The following is a 19,259-nucleotide window of genomic DNA, read 5'->3' on the forward strand; positions in this document are numbered from 1 at the left end:
GTATAATGTTAATGTTGTTTCAGTTGTGATCCTGATTCTGTTCACTCAGCATCCTTCCATGCTGATCTTCCCAGATTTCTCTGAAACATCCATATCATCATTTCTTACTGTTCACTAATATTCTATTATATTCATAAAATATAACTTAACCATTTCCCCATAAGTAATGTGCTCCTTATTTCTGCTTCTTTGCTACTGACATAGAAATGTATTACAAATAATTTTGTTCGTATGGGTCTTTTTTCTTATTTCTTTGATTTCCTTAGGGTATAAGTCTAGTAGTGGTATTACTGTTTCAAGAATTATACACAGTTTGACGACTTTTTTTGGGGGGGGAATAGTTCCAGATTGGTCAAAATAGTTACATTATATTCAGTTTTGTTTAATTATTTTTCTATTTCCTTTTTGCTGCGCATTCTGCTTCTTTTTAGTTTTCTTTGTGTCAGTTCATGTAACTCTGTGCTTTTCTGAATTCTTCATGTCCCACAAATGAGAAGCTTTCTCGAATAGGTGATAGAGAATTTTCTGAGTTAGCTTTTATTGGTTCAGTTTCTTCCCTTGATACATAGTAATCTTGGGCTGATTTCTTAAATTCATGGAACCTGTGAGATGTTCTCTTAAAAATATTAATTGCGGAATAGGAGAGCCTATCCTGCATTGCGAAATTTCATTTCAGAACTTATCCTTATATTAGTGAAAGCAGTAGGCTTTGTCTGAAGCCAAATTCCATGAACATTGGGAACCTACTATTCTTCCCTCCCCCAGTTCCTCGCTATCACAAAAAGTGATACAATGAAAAAAAAATCTCACTTTTCTTTTTCTCTTAACAGCCTACGCTTCTGGTTTGCTTAAAGTAAGGTTGAGTTATAAAAATTTGGTTTTTATACATGTCTCTCAGGAATACATAAAATTCTTTGCCTTTGCATAAAAGGAGGAATTCCAAAAAAATGGTCTCCTGAGTGAAGTAAAGATTGAATCTGTCATAGTGAACCAGTTCTATAGAGAGAACTTCTAATTTTCTAGGAAGATGTAGGCAAAAATTAATTTCTCAAGTACTTTTCAGAAGAAAATGTAGGAGAAGTTTAGTAGAGTAAAAAAATATGTCATCCAAACTTTGTAAGAACAGATTTATAATACTCTTGGGCTTTCCCCTTTTCTATACAACCCAAGTATGTATTTGTGAATTCATTTTCATTTAACTGATTTTTGAAATGTGCATATGTGGGAGGATATGCAAATCCTTGGAAAGACTGGATCCTATATTGCCTGTGACTCTAGAATTTGCTAGGAAGGAAATGCATTAGTTTTCTTAAGAGAGACTGTATTTCTTGGTTGTCCTTTAGGTTAGAGATTTGGTTTTAGATCTCTAGCTGTGGTTTCTAGTTTTAGAAACTGGGCTATTTTTATTGTGAATTTGTAATCCAAGGATCAGATATGTGAACCCTGTAGCCTGAAAATGGAGGCGTATATTCTTCTAAAATCTGTTTTAGCCCTAATTCCTACAGTCCTTGTGTTATGGATAGTGGTTAGTTACAAATGCCTATCAAATATTTTTCTACCTTTGATTCTAGATGAGGCCCTCTATCACCTTACTCAGAGTATTACAACCTCCCAACTTATGGTTTTTATTCTCTCTAGTTCATCCTTCATATTTGCTGCCTACCAAGACTAATTTTCTTTTTTTATTTATTTATCACTCTTCTCAAGAATACATATTTTCTTTTGTTTTTAGGAAAGTCTACTTGTATTTTCATTGATTTAGGGAACACTCTTTGAAGAAACTTCTACCTATGCAGGTACAAAGTTGTTGACTAGGTCCAGTGGAAGAGAAAATATTTCTAGAGGAGTAAGCTCTTAAGGAAAGAAAAAATATTCAAGTAGAAGGTAGCATTTATCAAATATTATATAATATAAAGAAATGATGAGCTCTATAGATTGCACAGAAGGCCTTTTTTCCCCTTAACTCTTTCAGATTAGCAGCTAGGAGAGAGGTTTGAACTATTCCACCAATGCTGATCATATCAACATGATCATGGCTTTTATTTATTTTGTATATATAAAATGCCTTATGTCTATTTTGTATTCTTTTTATATTTGCACATATACACATGTTGTATTTCTGATTTTACTGAACTCTTGATCATTTCATCATTTTACTTTGTCTCTTTAGAGTCTGACATTTATAGTAAGAGGATAGCAGACACATGGTTGACTGATTAAGCATAATACCTCACATCATGGATGTGTTCCTGTCAATGAAGTAAAAAAAAGAAAAAAAGAAAAATAGGACAAGACAAGGCACACTAGAAGGCACTGGCTGAGTATTGAACAGTGGTGGAGTCAATCTGGAGAAGATTATAACTCATCTGGTTAGAGATGAAAGCATTGGAAAGGCATAGTAGCTATGCCTAAGGCACTGCTTGTTATTCCTCACATCTTAATGAATGCCCTTGTCAACACTATACTTTTTTTCCAAAAATGCTAACTTTGCACAAAATTCTTTGTGTTTCCTCCTTTGAGGAAATCTTTAGAACTTTGCATTCTTTTGAATATTGTCTGTGGAGGCAGAGTCAAGATGGTGGAGTAAGAGGAAGCCTAGAACCTCCCCCACTGCTCCCCAGTGATCTAGACCAGATGTGTCCAACATATGGCCTGTGGGACACGGCTTTCCTCCTGACCCATTCAAGTGGACTCTGATGTGAGTCACGTATTCATGAATGGGTATTGAATTCAGTAAATAATCCTTGACTTTTTGGGCAGTATGGTTCAGAAGAACTAAAAGATTAGACACCTTTGATCTAGAATCAAACATACATCATTCTATCTAGGGAAGCCAAGAAAAAGTTCACCTTCATTTTTCCTGCCTGGGCATCTACATAAGAGAGACAGAGGTCTATGGACTCTGGGATCAGGGTCTGCCTAGAAGTATGCTTTCTGTTGCTTCTGTAGAAACTGATAATGATTGTTAGAAAACTGAGAGACTTTCCTAACCAGGGCAGGAAGTGCCATGTCAGAAGGAGCTCAGAGGCCCCTGAACTAATACTAGTTGTAAGAATAGGTTCCATCTGGCAACTCTTGTCACCTTTTACCATGCTCTGGATGGAAAGGGGGGAATTGTGAGTGTGGACTCTAGCTATATAGTGATTAAACTACAAACTGAACTGTGGAAACAAACTTAGCCATATGACTTTGAGCCCAGGAACAGAGCAGTGACTCAGTTCAAGACTTTAAGCTTACTTAGGATGTAAACCTGCAATGGGATAATCAGGACAGAAGTCTCAGATCTAAGGGAAACCACAGTTCAGATACTCTGAACTTGCCCAGCATTTTAGTGGGCCAACAGTGACAAAGTCCAGCAGTAATTTTTTAAAACTTCCAATCAATGAAAATCCAATAAACCCAAACTTGGGTCAGGAACTCAACCTCAAAGAGGACAATGAACAGACCTCTCCCCAGGTCATAATACTTGGGAAATATTGAAATCTTGCAGGTCCTTGGACTGACTTGTGAAATCAAGAGAAGGATATAAAAGGACAGAAGCTGAGAGTTGACATTTCACTACCTTCATGGAGAGCACTGAACCCCACATTAGCATAAAGAATAGGACTGGAAGAATGAGCAAAGAAACAAAAGGAAACTCCAAGATTAAAAACCTGCTATGGTGACAGGGAAGTTCAAGACTTGAAGAGAAGAAAATGACTATTTAAAAAAAAATCTGCAAATAAAACCTCAATGAAAAATCCAGTTTAGATACAAATTCAAGAATTCCTTGAAGAGTTAAAGGCTAGATTTGGAAAAAAAAGTCAAAAATTAATTTTCAAAACCAAATGAAAATGGTAGCGAAAAAATGAAGAAAGAAGAGCCAGGGAAGAAAAATGAAACAAAGAATTAATAGCTTGGGAAAAGAGGTAGAAAACCTTATTGAAGAAAAGGACTTCTTGAAAATTATCAACCAAGTCTAAGCTAATGACTCCATGAGATATGATTATTGATCATGGAATCAAATCTTCATTTTTAAAGGGATAATTGGCATTTTGGAAATAGCCACCACTAAGTAGAAGTCTTAAGTATTTAATAAATAATAGTGAAGTTTTGTTTGAATTTAAATCTGCTGAAAAATGTATGCTGTGAACTATAGCATTTTGTCTAAAGTAAGACAGTGAAGTCATATATAATTCATTCTTTTGCATTGCACAGAAGCTGAGGAATTTCACCATAGTAAACTGCATTTCCCCTGACCCTGTGGATAAGGTCTCTTAAGAACAGTGTCATTACTGATAATTATCTTCTAGGGTTTGACTTGGGTTTCAGAGAGGCTGACATTTTTCAGTGTAAGCTTTAATGCTTCACTTCTGTGTCATACTGGAAACACTGATTTATCACTGGTTATGATCTTCTCCAAAATTAGTAAAACAGGATCACATGTTGAGATATTTGAAGATTCATCATGTAATATCGGACATTTTTTTTCAGAAGCTTTATTCATGTTCATTTTCTTTCAGCACAAGATTGTTTACCAAAATTAAATTCATCAGCTGTCATTTTCATCTATTTGGAAGAACTAAATCTTGAGCCTTTTGATCATTTTCATTGTCTTATATCTAGTTGGATGACTGTGTAGTACATTGTCATGTACATGCTTTACTATCTTTCAAAAAACTCTTATATCTACCTGAATTTCTTGATCTTGATATTTTCTTATTTCTCATCTGACCTTCCAAGCCTTGTTTGAATATTTCAAGCAACTCATTTGTTGATTTCACAATTGCTGTCTCAAGGATAAATTAAGATTCTACTTGTTATTTATATCTTTAGTACTTTTGATGATATGGTCATTTCTGTTTTCAAGAGGAATTACAAAGGGAAATGAAGAAAACCTTTAATAGTTAAATGTTTATACTCTCAAGTTCTGAATCTGATGTAATGGCTAATTATTTTCTATATAATATTGTTGGAATCTTTGTATTTTTCAGCTAGTCTGTATTCTTCAGGGTTGGTAGTCACATCACAATGGAAATAGCCCTGTTCTGCATGCTTGCCAACTTCTAGGCTCTCAGAGAGAAATTTGTGAATTATGGTGGCTTTTTGCAGGGGAAGAGGAAAGATTTGTGACCTGGAGTCTGGGGGAGGGGCTTATATTTGGAAACTCCAGAGTAGATGTATAATTTACAGTTTTAAGGAATTTTCTAGAGGCTAAGTAACTAAACCGTGGTCAAGTTGGGGCAGTTTGAACCCAGTTTTCTTGATTTTAGGTTGCTTCTCCTGAATTGCATTAGTATGAACAAAAGTCTACTGAATGTTAGGAAAAAAGAAAAGGAAAAGCTTTTTGAATATGAAAGCAATTACAATTTTTTTGAATCCACCAGCTTTTTTTTTTTTTTTTTTTGCTTTTAAGTTGACATTTATTTATCCCCAGAGAAGATCAAAGTAAATTTGTTCCTTAATGAAGCTTCCCACCTAATTTTTAACTGTCTGGTAAACTTGATAGCAACAGTTGGATACTGAGTTAGGCTGTTCTTGTGGATGAGTGAAATTCAGTGGATTCCTACAATTCAATTATGACTAATTGATATTCATTGAGTACCTAATGTTAGGTTCCCATTGCCTCCATAACACTCTACACTCTTTGTGATACCAAGGTTCAAAATTGTTTAAGCTCTAATCACTTTTCTTAAGGAACTGCTGGAGTAATAAAACCTGGCAATTTCTTGGCTACTTAAAGCGTTTATAATTTTAGCTGTATGCCTTTTTCAATAGTTTAACTCATAATCCCCTTTGATTTGATAGATAGCCTTCAAGAGTTGTTATATTCATAAAATTCATTTCTTGGAGGACCACCATGTATACTTTGGTTTTCAGACACCAAACATACAATTCATGGGTAGATCTATAATTAACTTTCTAATTTGGTAAGGACCTACCAGAACTTGTATTTTTTTAGCATAGTCTGTAAGAAACCAAAGTCACTTCTGTTAAAATAAGGTATCTCCAAAAGGACTTAGCTTGGTAAAGACATTAATAAAAGGCAAAACATACATGCTTTGAGTATGTATGACAAAAAGTAGACTAATAGTAACATTTCAAAAATATATTTTCCCAATTTCATGTTAGAACAATTTATTTAAAAAAAAATTTGAGTTCTAATTTCTATCTCTTCCTCTCTCTGAGTTGGTAAACAATAAATGTAGGTTATTTACATTTACATATTGCTTATTTTGTAATAGAAGACTTGAATAGAATAAAAAGAATGAAAGTGAAAATAGTATGCTTTAGATTGTATTCAAGCAATATCAGTTCTTTCATTGCAAGCAATATTGGTTCTTTCATTGAAGAGAGATAGTATATGGTTTCATCATTATCCTTTGGGATTTTCTTGAGTCATTGTTGCTTGTTTAAGTCATTCACAGTTATTCATTGAACAATAATGCCATTATTATATGTAATGTTTTCCTGTTTCTTTTCACTTCTCTATAAGTTTTCTTTCAGCTTTTTCTGAAATCATCCTGCTAGTCATTTCTTATAGCACACTAATATTCCATTAAAATCATATACCACAGATTGTTTAACCATTCTTCAATTGGTGAGTATTCCTTTGTTTTCCAGTTCTTAGCCACCACAAGAGGTGTTATATTTTTATACTTATAAACCTCCCCCCACCTTTTTTTTTTATGTTTTTGGGATATATCTCTAGCAGTGATATTGCTGAATCAAAAGGTATGCACAGCTTTATAGTCTTTTGAACATAGTTCCAAAATGCTTTCCAGAAAGTTTGGATTGTTTCACAATGCCACCACGGTGCTTTTGTTTTCCAGTTTTCCAACATCCATAATTTTCCTTTTTTGTTATTTTCTCTAATTTGTAGATAGCTTTGATTTGTCAGAAAGCTGCCTGTTTATGTCCTTTGACCCTTTATCAGTTGAGGAATTTTATGAATTAGACTCAGTTCTCTATGTAGTTGAGAAATGATCCCCTTTATCAAGGATAGTTATTGCAAATTTTTTTTACCCGTTTTCTACTTTTCTTATAATTTTGGTTGCATGGTATTTATTTAAATTTTATATGATCAAAATCTTTTTATATGTTATGCTATTTCTTGTTTGGTCATAATTTCTTCCCTTATCCTTAGATCTGACATAGATCTCTTAATTTACTTATGTATCATTCTTTATATGTAAAACATGTGTCTGTTTTGACTATAACTTGGTATATAGTGTAAGATTTGATCTGTATTTAATTTTGCCATACTGTTTTCTGGTTTTCCCAGCAATTTTTATGAAATAATGAGTTTTTGTTCCAAAAATTTGGATCTTTGGGTTTATCATATACTAGGTTACTATAGTCATTTCCTATGATGTAATTTGAATCTAATCTATTCCTTGATCTACCACTCTTATTTCTCAGCCAGTACCAGATTGTTTTGGTAATTATCCCTTTATAATACAGTTTGAGATCTGACATGACTAGACCTCCTTTCTTAACATTTTAAAAATTGATTCCCTTTTGTTGTTACTGTATCATCATTATTACCATCATTATTCTTCTTGATTTTTTTGCTCTTCCAGATGAATTTTATTATATTTTACTAGCTCCATAAAATAAGTTTTTGTTAGAGTTTGATATGGCACTGAATAGACAGATTAATTCAGGTGGAATTGTCATTTTTATTATATTAGTTTGACCTACCTATGAGCAATTAATGTTTCCAGTTACTTAGGCTTGGCTTTATTTGTGTGAAAACTGTTTTATAGTTCTCATATACTTCCTGGGTTTCTCTTGGCATGTAGACTAGACTCCCAAGTAATTTATATGTCTACAGTTATTTAAGATTGTGTGTGTGTGTGTGTGTGTGTGTGTGTGTGTGTGTGTAGTATATACTATAGAAATGTTGATAATTTGTGAGTTTATTTTGTACCCTGCAGCTTTGCTAAAGTTAATAATTTTAAGTCCTTTTTTAGCTGTTTCTCTAGTATTTCTTTAACATTATATCATTTGCAAAGACTGATAATTTTGTTTCTTAATTGTCTATTCCAATTTCTTCAGTTTCTTTTTTTCTCATTCCTAGTATAATATTGAATAATAAAGGCAATAATGGGGCATCTTTGTTTCACTCCTGATTATATTGGAAAGTCTTCTAGCTATCCCCATTACAGATAATGTTTGGACAGTAACATTTTAAGTCTTAAGCCAGGTACAACAAGAATTAATTTTAGGTAATGATAGATGTAGAAGTGCTTTCTTGCATAGTTTGATTGTATGTCTCTAAGTTGCTTATTAAAATTCTTTTTAAAAACCTGGAACCTTTTTGGTATTCCATTTGAATTAAAATTATGTGTGTTTTATAATTTGATTTTTCTTTTCTTTTTTTTTATAGGAGACTTATCTTTGAAAACTGGAACCAAATCCTTGATGGAATTTAATACAAATCATCACTGTATCCAACAGGAAATGGAGACAACAGTACATAGTAGTATCACCTTCTTATGTGGGAAAACACTGGTTAGTCAACATGGATTCATTTTTCATGTTGTTTGCTATCTGGAAACAAGTGTTCTGTTGTGTGTTCTGACTACAAGTGAAAAAACAAGCAAAACTAAAAAAAGCTTATGAATCCTAAACTACTTCGGCTATTTTAACAATGTTTTCAGTTCGTGCTATGTAGAAAGTGACAATTTAGAATAGTTAAGTTAGTTTTAGAGCAGTTTTTGTATTTTTAGAAGATTCCTTTTTTTTCCTCTGTGTGTGTGTGTGTGTTTCATAGTTAAACCATTTTATATTAACCTTAAAAAATAATAAGAGAAACTATTTACAGAAATATCACTCACTAGTAGGGAGTCGAGCAGATAACCCTGGAGAAACTATTGAGTAGGGCCGACTAGGTGGCGACTAGGTGGCACAGCCACCTGGATAGAGCACTAGCCCTGGAGTCAGGAGTAGAGTTCAAATTCGGCCTCAGACACTTAATAATTACCTAGCTGTGTGGCCTTGGGTAAGCCACTTAACCCCATTTGCCTTGAAAAAAAAAGAAAGAGAAACTATTGAATGTTAAAATGGATTTGAATGTGTAAAGCAATGACATTTTTATTTTTTATTTTATTTTATTTTTTTTAGTTTTTGCAAGGCAATGGGGTTAAGTGACTTGCCCAAGGCCACACAGCTAGGTAATTATTAAGTGTCTGAGGCCGAATTTGAACTCAGGTACTCCTGACTCCAGGGCCAGTGCTTTCTCCACTGCGCCACCTAGCTGCCCCCGCAATGACATTTTTAAAAAGCCCAAAACAAAATTGAAAAGTCATTTGATTAGTCAATTGCCATCATTGATAATTAACATGAGGATAGCCTTTAGCATTTGGGAGTGTTGAGGGATCCCCCTAAATTTGTTGAGTAAGTCTCATGATATTATGATGGCCAGTTGACAGGGACGACCAATTTAAATCTGCCCAAAGGAAAGCATATACAAGTGTTCAGAAATATAGGATGAATGATACTTATTCCTCAAGAACTATTTTTAAATTCTATGGAGTAGTAGTGCCATAATTTTTCACCTAAGGAAATTTGAAAATAGAACTTAGGGTATTAATTTTTGATCATTCTGGATTACTCAGTTGCTTGAATTTGTTTGCAGTGCTATGAAACTATGAAATTCATGCTTAAAAATGAAAAGCAGCCAGTATTTAAATTTTAGTTAATTGTCTTCATTTGATTAATTCTATCTCTAGTGCACAAGAAATTAAAAGTGAGTGAGTAGGAGGTACATCTAATCTAGTCTCCTTCTGAGACATATTATTAGACTTTTTGGAGTTGGCCATACTAAGACCTGTTATCTTCTAGCAGATCCAAAGATCACTTATATTAGCATTTATTTTGTATTTGAATAAGGACTTAAGTAATTCTTTAGGGAATTTGAAAAATCGATATACAGTGAAGATCCTATTTGAAGGTGACTTAAAAGTTACCCTTTAAATAGGAGTGGGCATAGTCATTTGCTTGACAGAAACCTTTTAGTCATCTTGATTTTTGGTTAAACTTTAAAAATCTTAAAGACTCTCTGAGGATATATTTTGTAATTGTTATTTTAATTTTTATAATTTTTTAAAATAGGGAACACCTGAATTTGTAACCTCAACAGAATGTGTGCATTACTTTGAATGGAGAACCACCGTGGCCTGCAAGAAAGACACATTTAAAGCTAACAAAGAGGTAACAAGTGAATTTTGACATGTTTACCAGATAAGCTGTGGTGATATTCAGTGATTGAAATATAGGTTTTGAGAGACAAAGAACACTTTAAATTATCAAATCCAGTTTAACAGTGCTACTGTACAGCTTAGATGCTTGTTTAAAATGGTTTTGGTCAGTACCTAAGTTTAAAATAAGAGGTCCTGAATTTTAAAGGGCATGATTTTTAGATTGGGAATTTTTAACCTATTTACATTTATGAAATAGGCCATAACTCTTCTGGGCATCATTTAATAAATTAATCTTCTCAAGCAAACTCTACAGGCTAACTGTTGCCCTAGTTATGACTGGATTATTTATTTTAAAGATGTGTGCCAAGATGATGAAGAACCTGGGTTATTACCTATCTCTCTGCATTGAACTTGCCAACTAATACTGAGTCGCCCTCCCCAGATATTGAAAGAGATGACAAAGTATATAGAAGAGGAGGTATAGGGGAAGGACAGAGGTCTGATTAGGAGAAGGGAGAGAGGGGAGAAAGGGAAACCAAAAATTTCAACCAAGTGAACTTTGAGTTAATTCCTTGGAGAGTTGAGAAGAGATTTCTGTGAACCTTTAGAAAAGGAAGGTTGCTCAGAGTCATTATGACTTCATCAAGAAAAGGTCATGACCTTCCTCTTCCTCCCCCCTTGACAGGAATACTAACTCAAATATAGATTTAGTCAATCTGGATTTAGCAAAACCTTTAACAAGGTCTTATGTGGACAGAATAGGGAGATGTGGGAATATGAAGCAGTTAGGAATATTGGGAACTGATTGAATGACTTAATTAAAGAGGTGTCTTTAATGATGTGATATCAGCTCAGAGTTGATTTCTGTGGAGAGTCCCATTGATCAGTCTTTGGCTTCTTTCTGAATATTTTAATGACTTCTTGGAGGCATAGATGGCATATTTCAGCATTCTAGAATAGAGAGCCAGATTTAATATGAAGGCATTTCATAGTTATACATTTAAAATATAGAGAGCAGTTTTATCTGAAAAATATTTAGGGGTTTTGGTGGACTACAAGCTAAATCAGTCAGTAAATAAGGAGATGAGAAAATAAAGGGAAAAAAGAGAGTACAATATACACCAGAATATTTCTAGCAGCACTTCTTGGAGTATCAAAGAACTGGAAACAAAGTAGATACCCATTGATTAGGGCATGACTAAGTTGTAGTACCATACCATAATTTGTTCAGTCATTCCCAAATTTATTATGCACTTCCTTTTCTATTTAAAAAAAAATTTTTTTTGCAAGTCAATGGGGTTAAGTGGCTTGCCCAAAGCCACACAGCTAGGTAATAAAGTTCTTGAGGTCACATTTTGAACTCAGGTCCTCCTGACTCCAGGGCTGGTGCTCTATCCACTGCACCAGCTAGCCGCCCCTTTTTTTTTGTTTCTTAAGAAAGTGTTTCTCTCAATATTTCAATATATGCAAAGCTTTTTATTTCTGTCTTTTACCTCTATGGTAGACCCCTATAGTATAGGGGTTGTTAATCTATGCTTTCTATTCTGTGAATTTTGAGTAGGGGTTCTGTGAACTTGGATGAGAAAAAGAAATCAAATATTTTCACTAACATCCAGCTTATTTCCTTGGTTCATAACATTTTCCCAAAAACATTTTTTTTGGGACTTTATAATCTTTATCAGAGTGCAAAAGGAGAATGTGACATAAAGACCATTTAAGAATCCCTCCTGTTATGTGGGATCTCTAGATCTAAGAATGAACAGTTGAAAGGCATTTTTTGTAAAATTTCATCTGGATTGTTTTCCATTCTGATTGGACCAATTCACAACTCTGCCAACTGTGTTTAAATACATTTTTTTTTTTTTTGCAATCCCTCCAAGATTAAATTGTATTGCCACTTTTTAGAGTGAGGTGAAATCTCAAGAGCTTTCATATACATTTCTCTTTTTAGCAATTGGGAACATTTTTATGTGCTGATAGTTGACAATTCTTCAGAGTACTTTGTTCTTTTAACAAGTTATAATGGGTAATAGGTTTTGATTTTATTAATTGATGTCAAATTTTTATATCTAAGATATTTGATGAAAAGATATTTCTCTACCTTCACAGTTTCTCTTGTCATCGCTCTTTTTATTTTTATTTTTTGCAAGGCAATGGGGTTAGTGGCTTGCCCAAGGCCACACAGCTAGGTAATTATTATGTGTCTGAGGCCGGATTTGAACTCAGGTACTCCTGACTCCAGGGCCAGTGCTCTATCCACTGTGCCACCTTAGCCGCCCTCTTGTCATCATTCTAATTGAAGCAATTTGTATTTTGCAAAAAGTTTTTGGTTTTCTCTAATTGAAGTGAATTATTCTATCTTTTCTGATTACTTTTTTCTCTCTTTTCCATCCCTTCCCAGACAATCCAACCTTTATGTTGTTTTTCTGAATTAATGAACATTTTATGACTTTGTAAATAAAACAATAATTTACCCATATTATGGGGACACTGAATAAGACTTTTTTTTTAAAAAGGTGTTTGACTTTATGTGCCACGATAAATGTCAAGCACTGATGGATTTAAGATTCATTAGTGGATCCCTGACACACACACACACACACACACACACACACACACACACACACACACACAGAATTATTGGCAAAATGAAAGGTAATTTGTAAGATCTTTGCTTTAATGATATGTTTGAAATGATTCCATATACCCCCTGACTTCATGAGAAGTACAGTGCCATGAAGTTTTTTAACTTTATGACAAATCTAATTTGAAATCTCTAAAAATACAGAAGTAGAAGAAAAGGTTAGTAGGTTAAAAATTTCCCACAAGTCTAAGTTATAAAAGTCTAGTGTAACTTCAACTGAATTTTAAAAATAGATCTGCCTATGAACATACTTTTGATTGAAAGGACAGAAGATAATTTTTTTTTTGTTGTTTTTGAAAGGCAGTGGGGTTGTGACTTGCCCAAGGTCATACAGGTAGGTAATTATTAAGTGTCTGAGGCAGGATTTGAACTCAGGCACTCCTGACTTGTATTTTTTTGACTCCAGGGCTGGTGTTCTACCCACTGCACCACCTAGGTGCTCCAGAAGAATATTTTTTTATAAAGGGAGATTAGGGTCAGTCAGATGATACAATGGATAGAGCACCCTCCCTGGATTCAGGTCTTGAGTTTAAATCTGGCCTTAGACCCTTACTAGCTGTATGATCTCCGTGTATCTCAGTTTCCTCATCTGTAAACTGAACTAGAGAAGGAAATGGCAAACCACTCCAGCATCTTTGCCGAGAAAACCCCAAATGGGGTCACAAAGAGTTGGAAATAACTGAAAAATGACTGAACAACAATGGAAGATTGAACATTTTGAACATAATGAGTTGAAGGTGTTCAGGATTATATACTTACTAGCAGTTTTATTTTACTTTTATCAGAATTGGCATGACTTGGTAGAGAAAATGATTCTAATATTTATTCCTTGGAAAAATAGGATTAAAAGAATGGTAATACATTTCAAAAACATAGTGTCTACAAATGAAAACTTGGTATTTGATTTCAAACAAAAGTAATTATAGATAGATGATGGTATCTGATGACCCTGAGACTTGAGAAATAAACATAAAAACCTCTAGATTTTGGAGACTTGCATTGTCTAATGAGTTTAGTGGCATGTTTATTAAAGTTAGTCTTCTGAGAGAATTGCTAGTTGGGGCCATATGTATGGGAGAGAAACCTGTCTTCATGTTTATAAACAGTCTTCAGAGTCTGAGAAAAAAAACTTACGTATAAAGAGGAAAGTAACCTTGTCAAATTTTTTTCCTTTTATTACCAAAAATCTCAGAGTTGTGTGCTTTTTCTGCTTAGACCTATTCATGTAATTTGTTTCAGATTTGCTTGAATTTATGTACATACCTATTAAAATTGCAAAGTAAGATAATATTTATGCTGATAATCATGATGAATCAAAGTAATCTGGGTGCTGTGATATATAAAATTCTTAATAAAATATTTTATAAATGTTATACTTTTGTGCATACATTATAAACACTTATTTTGCTTACCTTTTTTTCTTTTTTTCCTAGGTGCCTTGCTATGTGTTTGATCAAGAGTTAAGAAAGCATGATTTAAATCCACTGATCAATACTTCTGGGAGCTACTTGGTGGATGACTCTGATCATGATACTTCCTTGTTCATCAACATTTGTAGAGACATAGGTCTGAATCTATGATTGTGTATAGGGAAATAATGTTTAGGATTTTCTCAAGACTCAAGTTTTGAGTTTCTGAAGCTACTTTGTCTCTTTTATGGTTTGAAATTGAAATTTATAATTAAGCTATAGCAAAATATCCTAGAATTTTTCTGTGGCAAATAGATATTTTTACCTTCTCTCCCTACTCATAATCTGGTGATTTTTCTGTCTTTCATTTCAATTAATACATATTCTTGATCAAACTGAAGCCCTTGTGCTGTGTAAGCTTTCTGCCTAACAGTACTCCCAAGGGGTAAATCTTAACCCTAAGACTAGCAATGTAGTATATGGTTGGATGTTGGACAAGAGGGAAGTAGGAGTATGGAATAGAGACTTAGCCCTATTTTCTGGTAATTTTTTGAGTCATTGATCCAAAGAAGGATCAGTTAGATCTCCTGGAGGTATCCTAAGTGGAGAAGACACAGCTAGGCACAGCTGTGACTCCCTTGTGTATTGGGGTGGAAACCCTGGGGGAGTTTTGCATGTGCTGATTCATGTAAGGCTTAATTTTCTAGTTGTTTGTGTTGTGTTTTGCGTGTGTGTGTGTGTGTGTGTGTGTGTGTGTGTGTGTGTCCCAAGACATTCCAGAACCTGTTGACGGGAGCCCTGGGATTTTTGCCAAATAATTGTTTTGAAAAGTCTTGGATCAGTTTAATAGCTCTTAGAAGACTAAAGGCCCATATCCCTAGTATGGCCATGAACTTAACTCTGTTTTAATTCTTAAAGAGGAGTGTTATGATCTTCTACAGAGAACACAGACCTTCATGCTAATGCTTTCTGTGGCACAGGTATTAAGGAGAACAAAGATAACGGCTAATTTCCTCCTATACCAATTAAATTAGACATATTATTTCTGGCATATTCTGCTGGTAATCTAGTAAAAAGACCCTTTATTGAGTTAGCTTAGTCCTTTTGTGTCTGTTCTTTAAATTATACTTTCTATTAAATTGTAAATTGCAAAGCAATTAAAAAAAATTGACACTTTTACCTTAATTTCTCTTTTCTTTACTTGGTATTTCACATTACACCTAGAAAAATTAAAAAAAATTTTTAGAAATCTTGAAAATTATTTCACCAGTTGTATCGAATAATATTTTATCTAAACCAATTCAAGATAATTTTCCTTTTATGATACCATTTTATATTAAGAGAGTTTTCTTGCTCCCAGTAGCATTCTGTTCAAATGCATTTCTTTGGAGAAAATCAATTCTTTATAGATTGAGGCTTCTTAAGAGTACTGAAAACTAAAATTTCCTTCACAGTCAGTCATTATCTTGTCAGGTATTTTGGATAGATAAAGTCAGGAAGATCTAGTTTGAAATCTGTTATTGATACTTATTAACCATGTGACCTTGGGAAAGCTAGGGAAGCTCTCTGATGTTTTAAGACTGTGGCCACAGCCACAGGGTTATGTTGCTGAAGAGGGTGGCCCTGATCATGCTAAACTATCATTGGGAGCTATTCATGGTTCTGTTTCTGTTGGAGTTTGAAGCCCCTGCTGTCAATTATGACTGAATTAGTCTGCATCAGGGAAGAGAATTCCCACGCCGGAACTGCAGAGCCTTGATTTCTTGAAATGGGCAGAGGAGCCTACCTAGAGTAGTTATGGAATGAGTATGGTAGGGTGGGAGTTAGGATAAGGACAGGAAGTCTGGTGGAAACCAATGCAACATCTTGATTCCCAAACTTGATCTTATTCAGTGATCTGCTACTTCTCTAATATAATCTTCCCTATTGATTTTGTTTTTTTTTCTCTTATACTAGGCGGCTCAAGTCAAGAGACACGGTATTGTCCCTCTGGTAGTGCAGCATGCCTTGTGAAGGACAATCGAGGTTATGATGTTGGAAGACCCAAAGAAGAACTGAAATTAGTGGACAAAGACAGGTTGGTCTGTTCTTCTATCACTCTTCCCCATAGTGTTATTGCCTGAGGAAGTTTCAAGTTATTCTGCCTCCATTTGAAACTGAAAATCATCTATATCTTTTTCTTCTTAGATGCTTAGGTTTCTTTCTTTACTTTTTTTTTGGCAATGCAGTGGGGTAAGTCACTTAACCCAAGGTCACACAGCTAGGTAATTAAGTGTCTGAGGATGAATTTGAACTCCTGATTCCAGGGCTGGTGCTTTCTCCACTGTGCCACTTAACTGCCCCTGGTCTTAGTTTCAGTTCCAAAAACTACCATTGCTTTTATAATTCATTGGTGGTTGTTCTGGTGATATAAATCTCCTGAGCTATCTTTTGGCTTGTTTTCCTTCATTGCTGCCTGTGAGAGTGAGTGCATGCTCTCTTTGAAGGGGAGAGGGCATTTAAACATGAAAATAGTACTAAAATGTCTCCTTTTGTTTTCACTGCCTTTTTTTACTTATAGGAAACACTTTTTTTGGAATTCAAAACTAAATAGCTTCAGTTTCTGGACCACTGGTTTCTTGTTTGTTGAGTTTGTATGTCACCTTCACCACCAATCATTTATTAAGCTCTTTGTATGTGCCAGGCCCTGGAAATAGAGATATAAAGAATGAAACTGTTCTCAAACTGGCCTATGTTCTGTTGGGGAGGAGACACATACACACAGAAGCACGTGAGAATGACCATAAAAAGAAAAAATGCAAACAAATACAAGGAAGTTATATAGAAGGGAGTGAGGGAGAGTGCTAGCAGTTTGGGAGACTCAGGAAAGGCTTTCTTTAGAAGGCAGTTGTTGAGCTACATCTTGACAGGAAGAGATTCTTTGAAGTGGAGATAGGGAAATTTGAGACAATCAACACAAAGATCTGCAGTCAGAACATGTAAGAAGCAGAGAAGGCTAATTTGATTGGATTGCATAGGACAGAAAGGGGGACTCTAGAAACATATGAGGGACTTTAGAAATTGGACAGAGAAATTCTTATTTTATCCCAGAATCAAGAGGTGCTAAAGAACTAGTGTCAAAGAAGTGATGAACAATATTCAATGTAGAAAATATTTTAGTATTATTCTGCTGATTATGCTTTCTGCTTATTTCTTTGGGGGGTGGGAGTGGGAGATGAATTCTGCTGGTGATGTGATTTTTTTTAAAAAAAGCTCCTAGATTCAATCCATATCTATGGATTGATTTTTTTTTCAAAGTATTACAAGTAGGACTTTGAGGAATTTTCAACATTCTGCAATTGGTGACATATCAGGTATATGTTTTAAAATGACAAAGATTTGTTATTTGCTGCCATCTTTTCCTTAAAGTGTTACTGAAAGAATTTCAAGAGCATTGAATAACAAAAGTTGAGGTAGAAAGACAAAAACTTGGAAACGTATTGCAAAATAAACTGCTTTCAGCTATTTGTTTATAACTGTATTCCAATCTTCAGGACAAGGATTCCTCTGAATATTTTCTAGACATGTAGGTTGGTTTATAAATAAATCTGACCATTTAATAACTTTGTGTGAAATCTTGTGAAGGCTTTCCCTGAAAAATTCCACTGGAGAATCTAGAGCTTCTAAACCAGTGATGATTAAGGTACTGCCTTTTAGATTAAAAAAACCCCCCACCAAAACAGGAGGTTTGCTTTGATTTTGGCAACCATTTACTATTGACTTTGAAGAGAAAATGATCACATAGATTACTGGCTTAAAAATGGGTTTATCTTGGTTGAGTTTTTTGCTTGATTGTGTGATAGGGTGTATATACTATTAAGGTTTAACGTTTACATAGCTGTTTTGTTCTTAAGATTTATATTATGTCTGTGGTGAGAGACAAATGTTGAAACCACATTTATTTTTTTGTAAATAAAGAAAATAAATGATTTTTTAAAGTTATTCATATTTTTTTTATAAAACCCTAACAAGAGTAATTGTGAGTAAATGTTCTAGTCTCTAGAGACAGATGGTACTTTTTAAAAGTAAATTTGACTTTTAATCTGATATCTTATGTTTAATTTGTGTTCTTAGGCTTGTCCTTAGTTATGTGAAAGAAGGTGAAGATCAGCCCCCATTCTGTGATGGTCATACTCCAGCGGTGACTATTACATTTATTTGTCCATCAGAGAGAAGAGAAGTAAGTTATTGTTATATGACTTCTTGAAAGTTCTTTACAACTGCTTCTAAATTTTAATACTACTCAGATAACCTGGGAGTGTCTTATGTTTCTGTATTGTCATGTGTAAGAGGAATTGCAATAAAAGATTAAATGTTGGGGTGGCTAGGTGGTGCGGTGGCTAGGTGGTGCAGTGGATAGAGCACTGGCCCTGGAGTCAGGAGTACTTGAGTACAAATCTGGCCTCAGACACTTAATAATTACCTAGCTGTGTGGCCTTGGGCAAGTCACTTAACCCTGTTTGCCTTGTAAAAGCCTAAAAACAAATTAAATGTCTACATCAGTAAAAAATGTAAAATTGAGATTAGACTTGTAGAAGTGAAGTTTGGCTAAACAGTGAGCTGTTGCAAAAGTGCAAACAGTTTAATTGGTTTTTATTTTTATTAACCTGAGAGTCTTTGATGTAGGGAAATTTATTATGAATTAGGAAATCTTATTTGCTAGATTCGGACTTGGGCTGATTCTAAAAAGCTCTTCAGCAAGATACTATTTAAGATAACAAGAATAGAGTTTAATCGAGACTGGTTTGTTGTTAACACACCCAAATTTATATATCACTTATTTTTGTCTTTTTTGAAAAAAATTGAATATATTCTTGTCATTTAAAATAGCCCTCATTCTAAGTACTTCATTATATCCTTATTTTTATTTTGTAGATAAAGATAATACTGGGCTGTAAGGTCTAATCAAGGGACCTTAATTGGGATGGGGGGGAGTAATGTTTTTCTTTTTACAAAACTTAATTATAATATGATATGAGC

General features: G+C 34.2%; 1 protein-coding gene across 1 annotated transcript in view; it reads left to right on the forward strand.

Annotated features, from left to right (window-relative positions):
• Positions 1-19,259, forward strand: part of IGF2R (insulin like growth factor 2 receptor) — a 155,141-nt gene that overhangs the window by 47,002 nt on the left and 88,880 nt on the right. Inside the window, exons 3-7 of the mRNA XM_074187971.1 lie at positions 8,372-8,496; positions 10,099-10,197; positions 14,265-14,397; positions 16,197-16,317; positions 18,354-18,459. Coding sequence (XP_074044072.1) covers positions 8,372-8,496; positions 10,099-10,197; positions 14,265-14,397; positions 16,197-16,317; positions 18,354-18,459 — 584 coding nt within the window. The remainder of the gene's footprint in view (positions 1-8,371; positions 8,497-10,098; positions 10,198-14,264; positions 14,398-16,196; positions 16,318-18,353; positions 18,460-19,259) is intronic.

The sequence above is a fragment of the Macrotis lagotis genome, chromosome 5, assembly GCF_037893015.1.
Source record: "Macrotis lagotis isolate mMagLag1 chromosome 5, bilby.v1.9.chrom.fasta, whole genome shotgun sequence".
Classification (NCBI taxonomy): Eukaryota; Metazoa; Chordata; class Mammalia; order Peramelemorphia; family Peramelidae; genus Macrotis; species Macrotis lagotis.